A 20,457-nucleotide genomic window follows, 5' to 3' on the forward strand; every position below is an offset into this window, starting at 1 on the left:
AATATAAATATGGAAAGAGAAAATATACCCGCAGCGTGTGAGATGCAATAATATTGATAGCGAGGTAACATTCATGAATTGTGATGTTATCAGTCACAACAACAATTTATTTTGGAAAACCGGAACCAACAGATTGAGCCACCACATAGTGGCGCAGTTAGTAAAGCTGCTGCCTTGCAGCATCAGAGACCTAGGTTCGATCCTAACCTCAGGTGCTGTCTGTGTGATGTTTGCATATTCTCCCCATGACTGCGTGAGTTTCCTCCAGGTACTCCCCCCACATCCCAAAGACCCGCAAGTTAACTGGCCTTTAGTGTGGAGGGAGTGGATGAGAAAGGGAATAACTAGTGTGAACGGGTGATCGACTGGGGCCTTTGAACTCAGTGAGTCTCAAACCTGCCGCTTTGTCCTGCCCCATCTCTCTTCCAGGTTTCTTTCCCCAACCCCCCACAACCAGTCTGAAGAAGGGTCATCCATCCACGTTCTCCAGAGGTGTTGCCTGACCCGTTGAGTTACACCAGTACTTTGTGTCTTGGTTTTCTCCGTTTCCACGCTGTATCTCTAAACAAAATTCCAGCCTGATCTCGAGTTTTAGTAGACTCATTTTAAATTTGGCGTTTAAAATAATTTAAGGGAAAGATTTATTTTTTGCCACGTCTCAGAATATGCGTGGTGCTAGGTCTGAAGCCTGCCTCGCCCTAACCTCAATAAAGGCCCTTTTCATTAGGCATGACAATGCAGCATGTAATTGCTTACAATGATTATCAGAACATTACCTTGCTGGATTTTTTCATAGAGTCAGCTTTGCTATCATTACTGGATGTGCTAGCAGCACTGGGAGAGTTACGGCCGCTGGACCTGATGTCTTCATTGATAGGTGAGGTTCTACCGTCGGGGCTGGCCGTCTGCTTTTTACGACCACTGCGCAGTGAAGACATCTAATTAACAATAAAATTATTATTAGACCCAGATGGATTCGGGTGATAAATAATTCAAATGCGCTTTAATCACAAAAGATTCCAATTAATATTTTCTAGTTAGCTACTGGTAGATGTTGCCAGTTGAGACTCGATTTGTGACATTTCTACTTTTTATATAAGAAAACGGCCACGCTAATTTTGAGGTGCGGGCTTGCACAGAAACGAATTGCAGAATTACTTTTCTAAAACCAGCCCTGTGATCTGAACACTTCGTCTACTCCTACTGTTTATCAGTCATTGTTTTAGATCGACAGCAACTGCATATTTCAAGTGAGAAAAAGAGATCTTTTGGTTGGGCAGATTTATCAAAAATGTGCAGGTTAGAACTGAGATTGGTTTTGAAGCCCCCACCTACACAATCTCACACTGGGGAATATTTCTGCACGCGCCGTCTCCAGTCTCCATTTCTTTATTAGCTGCAGCCAGGAGAAGGAGTGCTTCTTGCTGCAAAACCGAACACCACCTTTATATTTTAATGAATCGCTTTTCATACGCATCATATAAATTTGAAATATAGAATACCCAACAGAGAACATTTCATGTCTGCGGCATGAACAAAATGACAACACTAAATCAAAACAGTTTGGTGTCACTGAGCCGGAATGCATTAAAGCACAATGTGAATTGCTTTACGTGATATGATGCATGTGGCTCGGTGCCACTTTGCATCACACCATCGTATTTGATGCAGCAATAAATTAGGATGCACGTTGCTGCGAAAATGCATGACGAGCTTTCAGAAAATAATGGCAAACCATTCACCACGTCTACATCACTTCGAACGTGCCTAAATTTCATATTTCATGAAACGAAAATGAAAGAAAGAAGGACTCTCATACCGAGCCCCGACTCCTTCTGGTCCTCATGCTATGTTTCCCACTGAGCCCATCTTCCTCTTCTTTAACTGGTTTAAACATAAATGGCGGGGGATCCACTGGTTTCTCGATGGGTGGCAGCTCCGCGTATTTCTTGAAATGAATCCGACACTCTGTGCACAATAATATGTTGTCCCTTCCACCGTGATGCCAGTCTTTGGATGCTGTGTTTAAAAAAAAAACAGAAATATTGCACTATTTTCAATAAAAACTCTATTGAAATATAAAATTCCAATGCTGACATCAAGATTGGCAAGAAACTTGCACAAATCAGATAAATTCCAATCTTGAGCAAAAAAAAAGTGCTGGAGGAACTCAGCAAGTCAGGCAGCATCTGTGGAGAGAATAGACAGATGTTCTTTTGGGTCAGGATGGATCTTCAGACCTTCTTTAGACAAATGTTTGGGTCCTGATCCAAAACGTCATCTGTCCATTCCCTCCAGGGATGTTGCCTGTCCTGCTGAGTTCCTCCAGCACTTTATTTTTTTGCACACCGTTCTGGCATTTGCAGCTTCTTGTGTCTCCAAATGTAACAAATTATGCTTAAGGTCTTTAAAAGACAAGACACAGGATTTTGATCGTCAACCACGCTTCTGTCAAATATACTGCTCTTAACTGTGATATTAGTAGTACTGAGTTGTAGGCACATAAAAATGGAAGAAAATCAGAGGGGAGATGTTTCCTGCAGAATCCTTTTGTGCTTCTTTAAGGTCAAATACAGTGACATAATCAGAATATTTGGATACAGTTTGCTCTGTCACAAGACCATGGCTGATCTGTCATCCACTCCATACACTTGTCTTCTCTTATATCCCTCACAATGTCTGGTAAACAAAATGGCTCAAGATAGATGGAGTGGTGACAAAATACCGCTTTTCAAATTTAAGTTCGCTCCTTACAATGTTCTTGCCATTACGTATAGGAACGTTGAATTTGAAGAAATTGGGTCTTGGGTCATCACATTTTCCACAAATGAATTACAGAAATAGGTAACTTCACCATTAAAGGCTTAACCACTATTTACGTTCATTTATACCTGTGTTTTCAAAGAAAAGCATTTCCCCTCGCCATTTTACTGTGCAAACACGAGGCAGATGTCAGCCAACATAACATCACCACAGAGAACCTGCAGACGACATAGCTCTCCTTTCACACACACACACACTCACAAGTACACTGGCACACACACACACACACACACACACACACAAATGCAGGAGAAGACGGACAGACTCTCACAAGCTGCAACAAAACTTGGTCTTACACCCAATGCAGCAAAGACACAGGTGACGAGGATCCACTCCAAAACCAGCAACCCTATCCGTATGCACAGCACTGCTCTAGAGGAGGTAGAAACATTCACCGGGGCAGTGTTGTGGACATCCCCGTAGCGGCAGAGGCAGACTTAAAAAGTAGAATCAATAAGGCTAGGGTGGTGTTAACATGCTCAGGAAGATCTGGAGCTCAAAACACAACTCAATCAACATCAAAATATGCATCTTTAACTCAAATGTGAAACAGGTGATGCTGTATGGATCAGACACATGGAATACCACAAAACACACTACAAACATTCATTAACACCTGCCTTTGGTGGAGAGACAATGTGGACCTGTGGAAAAGAACAAGCCAGGAGCCCATTGACCTACAAATTCGAAGGAGAAAATGCAGTTGGATTGGACACACCCTCAGGAAACCTGCCACAAACATCACCCACCAAGCCCTGAAATGGGCCCCCAAGGTAAAAGGAAAAGAGGTCGCCCCAGGAACAGCTGGAGAAGAGGTCCAGACAGAAATGGCTGAGAGTGGGCTCAGCTGGGGAGATCTCGAAAGAACTGCCAATAACCGAGTGGAGGACATTTGTGAAAGGCCTATGCTCCCGAGAGGAGCAAAGGGCTTAAGAAGAGAAGAAGAGAGAACCTCATCCTAAATACTCATGACAAGATGGCAAGTTTGTGGCTGACACTACATTGCGCACTATATTGAAACTGATGAGATGCTAGAAAGAAGGGCTGTGATTGACCTCTAAGCAAGCTTGGTTGTCAAGAACTCAATACACTTCCACATCTCCCACCCCAAGTGCATCTGTGCCACTATCCAATTGTATGCAAGGCTCCAGGGTAAAACCTTGTACCATGTGGTCATCACTTCCAAAGAGTCCATCAGGGACGATTTGTTATCAGTTTATACTGGACAATTTTTACATTTATCAAGCCAATTAACCTACAAACCTGTACGCCTTTGGAATGTGGGAGGAAACCGAAGATCTCGGGGAAAACCCATGCAGGTCACGGGGAGAATGTACAAACTCCGTCTAGACAGCGCCCGTCGTCGGGATTGAACCCGGGTCTCCGGTGCTGCATTTTTGCTGTAGGGCAGCAACTCTACCATTGCGCCACCATGACTGCATGTGCATGTCATAATATGTGCATATTAAATGGGCATAATAAACATGCACATGCGCAGATATGATCAGGGGTGCACAGTTGCAGCACAGGACACAGAACAGTACTGCACAGTAACAGGCCCTTTCGGCCGATGAGTTAGCACACATGGCACTTACAATATGCACATATTGATGAAAATCTTGGAAGTGACCTGTGGTTAAATACTTTTCAAAACAATTTACATACAATGCCATTTCAAAATAACCGGCCAAACGTATCTCATTCCTTCATTGAATATGAATTATAAGAACACCTACTGGTGGTGAAACAATGACGGCAGGCGTAGCCTTTCAATTCCTGTTCACTGTCCTCACTGTCAAAGTCATCCTCACTGGCTGAGCTGAGATCCACTGTGAAAAGAATTATAAAAATCAGTATTTTCAGCGATGGAGATAGTGTAAGTTGTTGCATACTATTTATTTTACTCACCCGGTTAACATTAACCAGTATGAATACACATTATCTAAAGCCCAAACATTTCCTATGTATTTATTACACATTTTCTAAAAAGCTGTAAAGATGAATTGCCACAATAGTGAATTGTCTTCCGACATAATTTACAACTAGGCTACTGGATTTTATTATGCTACAGAGAATTTCCTTCACTAAAGCTGCACTTTTATTCATTTGCTCAAAATATATTTCCGCACATTAATGTTTTATACTCTTTAATTTATTTGCAATGTTGAGATTACAACTTAATTAACATAAGTTATAGAAGGTTTCCCACAGATAACAGTACATAGCTTTATCCCTGCTCCGATCCTCCTATCGTAGACTATTTCTGACGTATAAAAGAGAAGCTTTGGGTGAAAATCCACCTTGAAATGACAATCATTGCGCAATGTCTTTCAATTATTGAGTGTCAATATCAATTATTTTTATTTTTAACGTCAGTGTATGCTGGGGAGACTGTCAAAAAAATGTATTCAGTTTCTTTTTGTGTACCAATGCAGACCCCAGAGCTGATCAATTTACTTCTTGAAGTTCAGGGCCATAGTATTTTATAACATAAAATAAAAAATCTGCCAACTGTAAACGTGTAAACCTTTCTGGTCTTTAATTTCATCTGCAACCACAAATTAAAAAAAATTACTCTTCTATTATCCGTTTTGAACATCACTGCATGTAAAGTGGTCATTGCTGTATAGATTGAGTGGAAACCCAAGCACGTAACCTTTCAAGTGCTTTCACAGATAGCTCACAATTTTTATAATTATGAATAATATTGAAGGAGCAATTTAGCACCTGTAAGCAAACTGGACACAAGAACTTGGGAGAAATTTAGATAATTCCTCGCAAGATATAGATACAGATATAGATTTATTTAAAAAAAAGGCACTTTTAAAGAATCTGGAAAGAAAATGTAAAATGCTGAAAATAGCTAACATATCAGGCAGCACATGGTGCGAAAGAAACAATGTTATTGTTTCAGGATGCTACCCATGGGAACTGGATATCAAAACGGCAGCATTGATCCACAACTCTAATTTTGCAATGGACTCAACAGCTTACTTGCTATTTCATTGAACAATTAACCACCAACCATATTGGTGCATTGTAGTCAAATTCAGAGTACTGTTCTGCACTTTGGTGGGATGGGGTGGGGGCGGGAAGATCACCAAGGGTGACCAGGATCTGCAATAAGTTGTCTTGGTAACAACATAACACCCCCCCCCCCCCCCCCCCCCCATCCATTCCTTCCTCTAGCTTCACAACACTTTTGTCTCACACCTAACTATTCATCTCTGGTCTTTGTGAACCATCTACCATCAAAACCCCCTTCGCATGCAACAACGTATTCCCTGCCAGGCTTTGTCCTGACCCTCTTCTCTTCCAGCTTTCTTTCCCCACCCCATCAGTCAGTGAAGAAGGGTTCTGACCCAAAACGTCACCTATCCATGTTCTTCAAAGGTGCTGCCTGACCCACTGAGTTACTCCAGCACTTTGTGTCTTGTCTTGGCTTCATGTCCATCTAGCAGATGCCTTGTTATGTGCCCTTTCCCCCTGACATAATGACTATCCCCACCATTATTGCGGCTTGTGGTCTCAATCAAAAGGATGGAGCACAACAAGACATCAGTGCTACTTCCAGAACAGTTTCTTCCCAGCTCCTGGTCTTCTCATCAACTAGAGTGCGGGCATGACCTCCTACCTCATTTCAAACCTTTAAACCATGTTTAATCGGACTTCAATGTTATAACTTGCACGAAATGTTGTATCCTTTATCTGTGCTCTGTAGACAGCTTGATTGTAATCATGTAGTCTTTTCTTTGTCTGGATAGACAATGAATGCGGGAGTAGGCCATTTGGCCCTTTGAGACAGCACCGCCATTCAATGTGAGCATGGCTGATCATCCACAATCAGTACCCCGTTCCTGCCTTCTTCCCATATCCCCTGACTCCGCTATCTTTAAGAGCCCGATCTAGCTCTCTCTTGAAAGTATCCAGAGAACCGGCCTCCACCTCCCTATGAGGCAGATTATTTCACAGACTCACAACTCTCTGTGTGAAAAAGTGTTTCCTCATCTCTGTTCTAAATGGCTTACCCCTTTTCTTAAAGTGTGGCCCCTGGTTCTGGACTCACCCAACATCGGGAACATGTTTCCTGCCTCAAGTGTGTCCAAACCCTTATCTTATATGTTTCAATAAGCTCTCCTCTCATCCTTCTAAATTCCAGAGTGTACAAGCCCAGCCGCTCCATTCTCTCAGCATATGACAGTCCCGCCATCCCGGGAATTAACCTTGTGAACCTATGCTGCACTCCCTCAATAGCAAGAATGGCCTTCCTCAAATTTGGAAACCAAAACAGCACACGATACTCCAGGTGTGGTCTCACTAGGACCCTGTACAACTGCAGGAACGCTTTGGCCCCAAGCACGCAAACAAAAACTTTTCACTGTACCTCGGTACACCTGACAATAATAAACTAAATTGAACAGCAGTTCTCTTCCCTGTGACAACTGCAGAAATGACACAGGAACGGCAGTAACACTGAGTCACACACCGACTGGAGCTGCCTTCTTCCGTCACGATCACTGAATCAATATCCTGGAAAATCTAATTAGTGAGCAAATGTGGGAGTACTGAAACCACAAGAAATACATTGATTCGAGAAGATCTTCCCCCATCGTTTCAGGGAAAGTTAATATGAAATAAATGTCCTTGCTAGTCTTGTCATGATCAAAGAAGAATTGAAGAAAATTCTACAAATGAGTGTTAAAACTCCATCAACAAAATAAACACACATGCAAAAAAAAAATTTGAGACTCAAAATAAAAACTATTTAGGGGCAGCGCAGTGGCACAGCGACAGTTGCTGCTTTAGACCAGGGTTTGATTCTGACTGTAGGTGCTGTCTGTACAGAGTTTCTACGCAATGGCTGTGACGCGTTAGGTTTCTCCGGGTGCTCGGGTTTCCTCCCTCAATCCAAAGACCTAAAGGTTTGTTGGTTAATTGACTTTGGTAAATTGTCCCGAGAGTGTAGGATAGTGCTAGTGTATGGGGGTGATTGCTGGTTGGCGCGGACTTGGTGGGCTGAAGGGCCTATTTCTATGCTGTATATCTAAAGTAAAAAAATGTCTTAACTACATTTCTAGACATAAAGGGGCTGTCCCACTGCAGCGACCTACTTGGCGAGGTTAGAAGTATTTAGGAGAGTTTGAAAAAGCGTCATGTTGAAGACCTCCTTCGACTATGTTGAAGATTAGTTTTGGCTAGCTTCGGGAAAATTGGACACCGAATAGTGGAGAGTGAAGCCGACCTCCTTCGACTATGTTGAAGACTATCTACGACTACCTTCGATTACCAACGAATAACATGCCGACCTACTACGACCTACCTCGACTAAACCTACGAGTAAAATAAATATTGATTTTTTCCATGGCAACCCTTTTTTTACTCGCGGGCATTTTTCAGCGTGTTGAAAAATACGCTGCGACTTAGCTGAGGCCTCGAGTACGCGGGGACTACTCTCGAGCATGAAGGAGAGTTACAAAGATCTCCTAGGACCTCGTGTCCGCCAGCTGCGAGCATGAGTTGAGGGCAAACTCTTCTGAACTCGCGGATTAGGTCGCCGCAGAGGGATAGCCCCTTAGGTAACACTAATTTTTCAAATTACATATTAAACATTATGCTTTAATTAAACCATAAATTAGCACGTTAGTTTTTTGACTTATGTTCTTGGTTGGTTAGGATTTATTCATTGCATTCAGGGTGCTGCAATTGATGGGAATATCCAATTAGAAGGGCCAGGTCCGATACATGCTGCAAACGTTGACAAAACTATTCCAAGGTGGTGCCTCGAGTAAAATATAAAGTGCTGGAGTAACGTAGTGGGTCAGGCAGCATCTGTGGAGGAAATGGTGATGATTCAGGGCAGTCCCCATCTTCAGACCAACTCCAAATGTCATCTATCCATTCACTCCACACATGCTGACTGAGCCGCTAAGTTACTCCAGCACTTTGTGTTTTGCCCAAGATTCCAGCATCTGCAGTTCCTCGTGTCTCCCAGATGGTGCCTTGTACTGTTTGTTGCTTCAACTCCAACATAAAGCAGCAAGCCATCACATTGTCTGTCCCAGGAGAACCTGAGATTCATATTATGTTTTTCTTTTAAAGTGATCAGTGGCAACATGTCTACACTGCTTATCCGCTGGCCTGGTAAAACGACTGCAGAGTACTGTGCTATTCTGCATACGCAAATGCTGATAATGGAACATGTACATGCCCAGATATAATTACTGATTTAGGCAGCTAGAGCACAAACATTGTGCCAGCAGAATAACCCGGCTGACTTAGAAGAGGCAATCCAACGAATGCCGTTCTTACAAGTGACAACATTTGCATGTTGTTCAGTTTTATCTGCAGATGCCTCCCGCAAATTGCTAAATGATTGTGAAGAAAGGAACAAAGCCCACCACTGGCAAGACTAAAAACACATATTTCATACTTTCCAGCAGCCTCTGCTGTAATAACACATCGTCTGAAAAATATATCAATTTTTTAAGCAGTTATTAAAATGTATTTTTAGAAGTATGAAAGCAACAACATGAGAGACAGACTGTGACCATTCAATTGCTTTCACACAGCACACTAATTAATAAGTGCCGAACAAATGCTTCTGTCAATTGAGGTATAAATAGTGGCATTATCAATCACTGAAAGGTGTCAATGTTATCTATGCATTTGGTTTTCATTGCCGTCAGTAAGTATTAAGTTTGTTTGACAAATCCAGTTTAAAATAGTGAATATGTCATGTATTTCTACGGCTGAATTTGCTTGGAATGTATACTTGTTTTTCCCCAAGTCATCGTCATACAGCATAAAGGCCCTTCGGCCCACAATGTTCATGCAGACCATCAAATGCCATCTACAGAAATCCCACTCTCCAGGTCTTGGCTTGTGGCCTTCTATGCCATGGAGATTCAAGTATCAGACCAGACGCTTCTTGAGTTACAGAGTCATAGAGAAGGACTTTCTGCCTAACTTGCCTATGCCAACCAAGATGCCCCATCTGCACTAGTCCCACCAGCCCGTGTTTGGCCCATATGCCTCTAAACCTTTCCCATCCAAATGTACCTGTCCAAATGTTTTTTAAACGTTGTTGTAGTACTTGCCTCAACCACCTCCATTGGCAGCTTATTCCATATACTCGCCATCCTCTGTATGAATAAGTTTCAGCCGAATGCCCTCAAGCTTGAAGATCGAAGACAGTCGCTGAAAAGTCGCGTTAGTGGGACAGGCCCTTTATTCCTTTCCATAACTACTTGAAATTTATGAGTTAATGCTCACAGTCTCCAAAATGCTCTCCCCATAAACACGCCAACCACTGCCTGACTAAATTCTCTAAAATATGCACCTCCTCTGATCTTTCAATATGTTTTGTACTCATGAAGATTCAATAACAACCACTTTCTCAATGGACCAAGGAGTGTTTAACTGTACTGAAAGCTGAATCAACCATTCAGAGTTACCTGGAGTTTAATAATAATTTACTTGTAAAATAGGGATAGATTTTAGTTATATTGTGTCGCCAGCTTAAAGTTTCATACAAAATCAAACTTAATATACCAATTCTTTGTCAATCTATGACAACTGATTAAAATGGGTTGCATGGCTTGCTAAACATAAATTGCCTGGTCCCTTGTGAATTATTTCTTGAAAATTGTAATCAACCTGATTGCAACTTACAGAATTCACCAGATGGTGGTCGCGATGGGTTCACTGGAGTTGTTGCAGTGCGTGTTTTAATTCTCCGGAATACAGCCTGCCTGCGATGTCGACGGTGAGCTCGGGAGCTGGCTGCCTCTGGGGTTTTCTTCCAGTAGTAGTAAAATGTTACCAGTTCGCCCTGAAACAAAACAGAACAATGGCCATTAACAGGGTCTTATTAACACCGAAGCTCTGTTTCCTTCGAACCGCACGCTTGTTGAAATGTACAAAACATGCTCAATTTCCAACTCAATAAAAGCACATTGTACAATCTCAATGTATGTAACTGTCAGGTAAAGATGTTGTTGGGCATCATCTGCAATAGTTGGGTTACAGATGGCTGTGTCATACACTGGGAAAACAGCAAGCGTTGTCGTCATTGTCAAAGCCAGCATCTGCTGCCCATCTTCCAGTGACCCTGAGAAGATGGAGGTGACCACCTTCTCGAACAACTGCAGCAATTTTGATGAAAAATCTTCCACTACGCAGTTGGAGGGAGGGTTCTAGGATTCGGACCCAGTGACGACGAAGAACTATAACACTTAGGAGTGTGTAATGTGCATAACTTGTTATTCCCATGTGTCTACTGTCCCTAACCTTTCACGTTAGGTCTTGGCTTTGGAAGATCATGACGTTAGATGGTGGATTGTCATTCAATAACCTCTAACGGAAGTGAACACAGATTTTGAATGAAACTCAATCAATCTCTTGTGATATCAACAAATTATCTGGCATTAACTCACAAACCCCTCTCGCAAAATGCCAAAATAAATTTACTTTTAAAAAAGGGTTCATAAAATAAGTGCAAATATATATGTGTAGAGGACTACTGGATCTCTGTTTTTAATGACTGATGACCACTCCTTGGGAAGATGCTTCATGAACAGGAAGGCATTCCCAGTCTCTTTACACAAAATATTGAAGATGCTGGAAATCCCAAATGCAGAAATTTCACAGGTGGTGTCAATGGAGAGAGAAACAGGAGCAACATTTCAGAAATAGGGTCTGAGATACCATTGTTTATGAAAGGTAATTGACCAGAAATGTCATCCATTTCTTACACTGCTGGTGCTGTCTGATCAGCTGAGTATTTCTGACATTTTCTGCTTTTCAAGTTGGGCATTGGGAGGGTCACGATTCACAAGTACAATGCCCAAATTCCCTCCGGCACTGAAGATTAAATATGGCGTACTTCAATTTTGTGATTGGTGGGATCTACAATTCCTCTCAACGCCTTCTATTAGTTTTTGCAGACCCAAGTACACAATCATTCTGAACCCAGTTTCTTTTAAAAATGAAAATAGGATCTTAAAAGGGAGTTGAGATGCTAATGATTATACTCAGGGTTTAATATGTTTCACGGGAAGTTGCTGGTGTCAAATGAACAAAACCTGACAGTGGATCTGATGTGAAAGATTGGCCTGGAAACTGGTCACAGCAAAACGGGATCAAATTTCTCCCCAACATTTTCTGATCATAAAGAATGTAAGGATGATAATGGAAACCATCTATGGTAGTATATATATACTACATTCAGCCCTAATTGCTTCTCTTCCTAAGGTATCGTCCATTTCTGTCCAGTGGTTCCACGGAACATTACCTGCCTTCAGTAATTGTGTTATTAAAAATAAATTTCACGTTAATTGCAGCTCACACACTAAGCGCGTTTCAACTTTTAAAAAAAACTTCAATATAAATGTAAAAGCTGTGTTATTCCCCTCAAGTTTCCTGGTAGATTGGTTTGGTATTAAGTTGGCAACAAGTTCCAGCGGGTTTTGTGCAAGGAATAAGAGAACAAAGAGAGAAAGTGGATTTGAAAAATCCAGTCCACATTTCACCACCTATCTTGCTTTGCATCACAGTTCAGGGATTAAGAGTCCATGTGGGTTGAAGTGCAGTGAATCAAACAGATTTGGAACCACACACTGCTAACTATATGGGCGGCAGCGTACGTACATAAACAAAAGAACATGTCGGACTGGCTTCAAAAAGGAACAAATCAGTGCAAAATGGTTCCTGGTTTCAATGCGTACAAAGTCAATTGGACGTTAATCAAATGTGTTCTGAGCCCACAGCGAACAAAGCTCCGGCAGAATCAATACTCTGCTGAAACATTAGCACAAGCAAATCATTGATCAAAGATTCTTTCCAAAGAAATCAACCAGGCAAATTATCCGGTACTTTTTTGTGTACAAACTAATGAGCATAAATGTTAATGGCAAGAACAGTTTGTAATGATTCCTGGAGTATGCAGCACAGTATATCATTACCCCTGTTACCATCTCGGTCTCTTTCCTCCTGTGTTCTACATAACTTTCAGACATATGGTGTATCTTGTGTGGCACAACAACTACTAACAACTTAATAAAATGTTAATGATCTTGCGTGAAAAGGGCCCAGTGCTTACTACGTAATCGTTGTCATCTTCACAAGACGCTGAGCAAGTAGTACAAGCCGTCTGCTTTGTGCTTGGGTAAACAAAGACTCATTTAATGAATACTGGCATGCAAGGAGGCCACTCGGTCCATCAAGCCCATGCCAGCTTCAAGGAGAACAATCCCACCTGTGCCATTCCTCCCTCTCCTAATTTGCCCGTACTTCTGCCACAAATCATTTCAAATATATCCATCAATTTCCCCTGCAATTCTTTTTGCCACCAACCCATGCAAAAGGGATGGAGGTGTTACAAGTACAGTGGCCAATTAACCTACCAGCCCATCCTTGGGATGTGGAAGGAAACTGGAGCACCTAAAGGGAAACTGATGTACTCAAGAAAATACCAACTCTACAGACAGCACCCAAGGTCAGAATCAAACCCAGATCACTGAAGCTGTGAGGCTGCAGCTCATCAACAAACTAGGCTGTATAGCCTACGCTTGCTTTGTACATCTCAGCTCATTGTAGATTTGAAAAACCCAATACAAAGTGCCATTAATTGAAAAAAAAACGCACAAGCCCTTGTATGAATTCAGACTCTTAATTCAACATTGCCTTGGCTTTGTCCTCAACTTATAATGTTGAGCAATGACTGTTCTTATTTGAAGTTATTCTGTATTATTTGTAGATCACTGTACACTTTAACTTTAATGTTCTTATAAACACAGCTGCTTAGCATGCTATCTAACAGACATTGTCTATACCCACAGAAACCGCATTTTCAAATATACAACCTTCTTAAGGAGCTTGGCAGGCTCGGCAAAGAGATAATGCTTCTCTCTGCTTCAGTACCCAGAACCCATGTGCCATTCGGGGTTGAGACAAAATACCTCCATTCAGAAGACAGTGAATCTCGGGAATTCTCTACACTCGAGTCCTGTGTGGGCTCAGTGAAAATATTTGATGGAAAAATTGATCGCATTGTGCATATATTGGGGATCAAGATGAATGGGGCAGAGCAGGAAGATGGCACTGCAGTAAATTATTAGTCGTGATCTCGAGTGGGAAAAGAGTCAAACAGCTTATTTCTGTATTTATACCGTACGTCCCATCTGGTGGAAGCAAATACGATTGTTGCGCTTAGAAGGATTTTAAATAGGCCCATGGATATGCAGGGAATGGAGGGATATGGATCACCTGCAGGCAGAGGAGATTGGTTTAACTTGGCATCATGTTCGGCACAAGCACTGAGGGCCAAAGGGGCTGTTTCTGTGTTACGATGTTCTATGTTCTACGTAACCGTGAAGGTACAGCAGAATCAAGAGAAGCTTCCTGTATAAACTGATTAGGTTTTTTTTCCCTCAGCTCTCTTCACCTCAGATCTTACTTCTAGTTGCTGTTCGTGGACGATCTCCAGAACAAATGCATAGTCTGAAAACATCTGAACATTCAGGATTCCTTCCAAAATGGATGGCAGGGTTCCCTGTACTATTGCACCCCATTAATGTAACAAATTAAAAAAAATCATAGAGGGTACAATAAACACTATTAGAGTGACAAATATTGGTATAGGCGATCCATATACATCCATGGTTCAAAAGCTGCTCAATCCCAAGGAATTTGAACTGTAGATTTTCTACCATACAGGCTAAAGGCGTGCTGCTATAATTTGCTACAGGCCATGAAGAGAGACCAAATGTGGAAAGACCTTAGTTGGTTTAATCTGCGAATCTCAGCTATTTAGTTTTAATAGCATCAGAATTTGTACTAACAAAAGTTATCTTCAAAACAGAGTTTATCCGTGGTCAGTATGGTACCATGCAGGACACTGCAATCAACTACCATATTCAGCAGATTTTACGAAACAGGCGCAATACTGGACTTCAAGGTGCCATTGGAACAGCTCCATCCAAGGCCACACAATATTGCAGTGAATTGTGGGCGCAGCCCAGACCATCGCACAAACCGACCATTGACTCCATTTATATCTCGCGCTTCCTCGACAAGGTCAGAATATTCTTTGCCACTTGCCACTACCTCTTCTCCCCTCTCCCATCAGGCAAAAGATATAGAAGTGTGAAAACGCACACCTCCAGATTCAGGGACAGTTTCTTCCCAGCCGTTATCAGGCAACTGAACCATCCTACCACAGCCAGAGAGAAGTCGTGAACTACTATCTACCTCATTGGTGACCCGCGGACTATCTTTGATCGGACTGGCTGTATCTTGCACTAAACATTATTCCCTTACATCTGTACACTGGGAATGGCTCGATTGTAATCATGTATTGTCTTTCCGCTGGTTGGTTCACCCGCAACAAAAGCTTTTCACTGTACCTCGGTACATATGACAATAAACCAAAATGAAGTAGGTCCAGTGGTTTATTTTGATCTGTGCCTTGAATACCAAAATATATTAGTGTTCCTGCTGCTGTCAGACATTCAACAAACTTGGTGCGACCTTGAGATCATCAAATCCAGGATGACCACAGTTACAGGAGTGGAAGAACTCATTCGAGCCTGATCTGTATCTGAACTCTTTTCTCACCATGGTTCAGTTTGGAATTACAATTTAGGATTTTTAGTTTATTTGTATTCAGCAGCTTTTTGAGGAAAAGTGTTCTGATTTCGACCAAGAAATGTTTACGCAGAGAAATCCTTCTTGAACTATTTAGCTTTGATAGGTTATGATCCATTGTTTTATACTCGCTATTGGGAACTAATTTCACTTTATTAACTTAATTTAAGATATACAGTGCCAAAACTGGCCCTCCACGCTGACCAGCGATCATCCGTGCACTAATTCTACCCTTCACACTGGGGACAATTACAGAAGCCATTAACCTACAAACCTGGACGTCTTTGGGATGTGGGAGGAAACCAGAGAACCTGAAGAAATCCCAAACGGCAACAGGGAGAACGTGCAAACTCCGTACAGACAGCATCTGTGGTCAGGATCAAAGCCGGCTCTCTGGCATCGTAAGGCAGGAAATCTACTGCTGCGCCACCATGCCGCCCAACTTGCTGATCATTTCTAATACTTCAATTAGATCAAACTTTAATCCCGACGCTCATTGTTTTTTATTGTGTGAACAGCAAAAAAAATGTTATATTGATATGATATCAATAAACTAAGGCAGCAATATTACAGAATGAAGACCCGTGGTGTGCCAGATTTTAATGAACTGGCAGAATTTATAAATATCAACATGGCTTTGGGGATTTAGAAATCAATGCAATGGCCTAATTAAGACCAATTCAACAATTTTGTAATACTAATAATGTACCCTTATGTTTACAAGAGTGATTTTGTTTTCCGCCTCATTAAATAGAACCACAAAGTCATTTTTTTCTAAATGCACAGGGAGAGATTCTGATGCCCCAAAACAGCCATGGACAAAATCCCCCCCCATTAAAGTATTGATGCTATATCCACCATGTCCAATTGGGAAGTGGTAGTAAATTCTACGGATCAAGGCATAGGGGAAAGGCATAATTGCTCCTTATTTATTTAACTGAAGGACAAAAATTAATCTTTTACAAACTTCGATGTTCTTCTTAAAAATCTACCTCCAGACTCTTGGTCATCTTCCCTATCTACGCTGGTTCCACTTGTCCATGTCTGGCTCATATCCCTCTAAACCTTTCCAGTCCATGTACCTCTTGAAATGTCTTTTAAATGTTGTATAGTGCCTGCCTCAACTACCTTCTCTGGTAGCTCGTTCCTCATACCCACTATCCTCCGTGTGAAAAAAAAATTCCCCTCAGTTTACTATTAAATCGTTCCTCTCTCACCTTCAACCAACACCCTCTGGTTCTTGATTCCTCTACTCTGGGTAAAAGACTGTGCGTTTACTCAATCTATTCCTTGAGATGATTTCACCGTTTGGAATCAGAACCATGCAGGGATTGATGAGGGAGAAAGGACGATGGCCAAAAGTCCAGGAGATTGACAATGAGAAAGGAAAGAACATTGCACGTACACAATATTGTTGACTGCGTTGTGTAGAACAAACTCAGCACGGTAGGAAGGGCTTCAAACAAGTTATGAGGTAAAAGCCGAGTTCAAAATTTGGTGAACCTCAGGGACACCAATAAATGCAGGAGATAGATCTGACTATGGAGCATAGAGAGCCTTTAAGGATAGCCTTTTTATTTAGCTGGGTGAAAATTGCAGCTTTCAGGAGAAAAGATAATGCCTTCAGAGCAGCTGTTGATAAAGTTGCAATACCAAGAAGAGACAGCAAAATGCAAGGGGTCGTTCAATGTAGACTGGTATAACAGCTTGTACATTTAAGATGAATGTTATAAGAATGAAACTAAACCTTTGTACACTGTTCTCTTAAGGGCTGCTTTTGGTGATGGACTCTTATATGACATTCTGCCGGACCTTTAACACACAAGATTTGACTGCAAGCCTGCCAGCAGTAAATATTTTCTTATTCATCTGCCCTTCATTAAATCCACAACCCTACCATCCCTGCAGAGCATCAACCTGACAACTGTCAGGGTCGCCCTATAAAATATAGATATGCTATGCTTATACTTAATGATGGCCGCTCGGAAGGATAAAAGATCGACCGTAGATACAGCTCCAGAGTTTAACAGCATCATCAGTTTTGTCTCTGAATCTCCTGAGGTGATGAGTAAATGACAGTAGCTACAGGAAAAATCTTTTGCAAAATACAGGAAAGGCTTGCAGAGAAATAACAAGGGAAAAAAAAGCTTTTTACTCTGAGGACAGACATAATGGCTGTCAAAAACAATACCAATGACATCTTTCTAAAGCCTCGTTTCTCTTTTTCTTTAAAATTACAAAAGGATTATGCTGCTCAAATGTTATGATAAAAAAAAATATTATTTTATGCATTAATGCAGATTGACAGCTTAATTTAAAAATATTCCCAGCATGGGAATTTTCCTCTTGGTAAAATTGACCAAAATACAGCAAAGGTACAGGGCAAACATACACAGTAATGATGAGTTAAATGAAGCACAGAATATTTGTGCATTAACATTCCGTTGAATAAAGCTAAACATTGCAAGCACTGAGATTGCAGAGTTTGAATTAGAGTCTAGCAGCTCCATTTATACAGTCAAGTATTTAAATAGACACAAAATGTTGGAGTTATCAAGCTCTGATCCAGGATACAAAGGAGAATTTACACAAAATACCAGAGTAATTCAGCAGGTCATGCAGCATCACTGGAGAACATGGACAGGTGACGTTTCGGGTCGGGATCCTTCTTCAGACCGAGGGTCCCCACCCGACGTTACCCATCCATGTTCTCCAGGGATGCCGAGTTAATCCAGCACTTTGTTTCTTTCCTTGGTAAATCAGCATCTGCAGTTCCTTGATTCAACAAAGGTGAATTCTTTACACCAGTTTTGGTCCATTGTTCGATTATGTTGACCGTTACAGTTTGTACCGGACCCAAGCTTCACAAACATGGCCCTACATCACTTGAACAAACAATATAAGCTGCTCATAGTGGAGGGAAGTCTACCTCAACATACCACACACTGGATCAGATACACGGCTTAGCATACACATGCCCATGGGCAAAGAACTGTGTAGCTTGACAGAATACACTTCATATTTGTCCATCGTTGCAGGGTATTTGATCATCTCAGGTGTAAATGTAGCTTTCAATCTTGAATAACCATGTACCATCAAGGGATCAAGGTTTCTTTTTCATCCGAGGAATAAAGTTCTTTCCATAAATTATGAATTAAGTAGAGCATCTTGCAGATGCCAGCTGGTGTCATTTTCAACTAGCACGAAGAGAAATCAATACATGAGCACCAAATGCTGGGTGGTCTATTTACTGTATATTGGGGATACTATGTTATACTTTGGGGAGAGCTTTCATTTAGAGATTACCAACATTTTGCTTGCATACGTAAAGAATAATGGATGCATCAGAACGTTTTGCTGCAGCTCACTTCCATTATGTTCCCTGTTGCTGAACATTTAAGGATGTAATTGGCAATTTCTTCCTAAGCCGATGAAGCCATAATGGTTCCCCTCCAATTTTATTGTGGAAGTTAAACCAGATGCTGTCATAATGGACAGGAAACAATTGAACCATGAGTAAACTGGTGTAATTTAATTGATTTCTGATCAATCCTGATGTATTTTACTACAATTCTAATTTCACTACTTCGGTTAATTCAACTGTTTCCAAAGCTATAGCAAATGCACATTTATAGATAGATTGATTTGATTACAGCAACAGCAAGAAAACAACACATTGAGATAGTTTCATGAAATAGTGAACACCAAGCTACAGAGAATTAAAAAAAAATAATGGTGAATAATCTAATTCATGGGTGTCAAACTTGCGGCCCGTGGACCGGATGCTTCCCGCGAAGGGGTCCGATTCAAGCCGCGAGATGACTTCCCCGATGCTAGAGTGGGCTGCAGCTGCCCCCCGGTGCTGGATCGGACTGCGTTCACGCCTGCACGACGCGATCCGGCGCGCATGAAATCGCATTTTTCCCATGACCTAAAATGAGTTTGACACCCCTGATCTAATTGAAGCAAGATAAAGACACTATGATTGTGACAGATTTTAATGTGCAACACATTAATATCTCTGACTTGATAAACAACCAAAATGTCATTGTTTTATAAATAAAGACATACAGCATTGTACATTTACCTACTTTTCTGTCTGGCAATCTGAGTGACATTAAATCCTGCAGATACTCATATGGACATATTTTTGGTCATAGTACAATTTAAATTTATTGAGATGTCCATTCAATAATTTGTGCCCAAAAAATGACTTCAATTTTTCCCTTATCCAAAATAGAGGATAGCAGTGTAAAAAGCAGAGAACCATTTCATGGATCTCACGGCTATATTTATAGAGTTATTATTATCTTTGCTCATTATAGTAAAACAGATGGCCCTTGTTTCTTTACAGACTTCTGATGAAACAACACGCTCAACTTCCGCTTCTGCCACGATTTGGGTCGACATACATTGGGAAAGTGAGGAAAATTAAAACACGTTATTTAAAAAAATGATTTCTGTTGATTTCCAGTCTCGCACTTCTAAGTGCCCAAAGGTTTTCTTTTGACTGTATTTGCCTCTATGCCTTCAGTCCTGTCGTTTCCAAATCTCCATGCATGAACACGGGCACAGCACTCCCCTTCATATCTACACGAGGCACTGCCTCTAGAGGATGCCATTTATCGTCAAGAATCCCCACCATCCGGGCTGTGCCCTTTCCTCACTGCTACCACTGGGCAGGAGGCACAAAAGCCTTAAGTCTAACATCACCATGTTCAGGAACAGCTACTTTCCTTCAACCATCACATTCTTGATCTGAACTGCACAAACCTAATCCACCTTCCACAACAGAATAGCACAGACTCCATTTTTCACTTGCTTTCTAAAAGTGTTTTTGTACTAATATCTTGTTTTCGCAGTCTTTCCCTTTTCGCTGTCATGGTGAAATGTATATATAATTTGTGTGTTGCCTGAGTTCTGTGTCTTTGTGATGCTGCTGCAAGCAAAATGGTCATTGTATCTGCACCTTGCCACACTATGACAATA

General features: G+C 41.4%; 1 protein-coding gene across 8 annotated transcripts in view; it reads right to left on the reverse strand.

The window, feature by feature from the left end:
• The window catches only part of rerea (arginine-glutamic acid dipeptide (RE) repeats a), a 509,606-nt gene that overhangs the window by 36,348 nt on the left and 452,801 nt on the right, over nt 1–20,457 (reverse strand). For 7 of the 8 annotated variants that reach the window (XM_055659600.1, XM_055659606.1, XM_055659605.1 and 4 more), the window contains 4 exons: nt 10,495–10,654; nt 4,560–4,652; nt 1,820–2,019; nt 777–938 (listed from right to left, as the gene is read on the reverse strand). In XM_055659600.1, coding sequence (XP_055515575.1) covers nt 777–938; nt 1,820–2,019; nt 4,560–4,652; nt 10,495–10,654 — 615 coding nt within the window. The remainder of the gene's footprint in view (nt 1–776; nt 939–1,819; nt 2,020–4,559; nt 4,653–10,494; nt 10,655–20,457) is intronic. The other variant, XM_055659604.1, reaches the window with a different exon arrangement.

Source organism: Leucoraja erinacea, chromosome 30, assembly GCF_028641065.1.
Source record: "Leucoraja erinacea ecotype New England chromosome 30, Leri_hhj_1, whole genome shotgun sequence".
NCBI lineage: Eukaryota > Metazoa > Chordata > Chondrichthyes > Rajiformes > Rajidae > Leucoraja > Leucoraja erinaceus.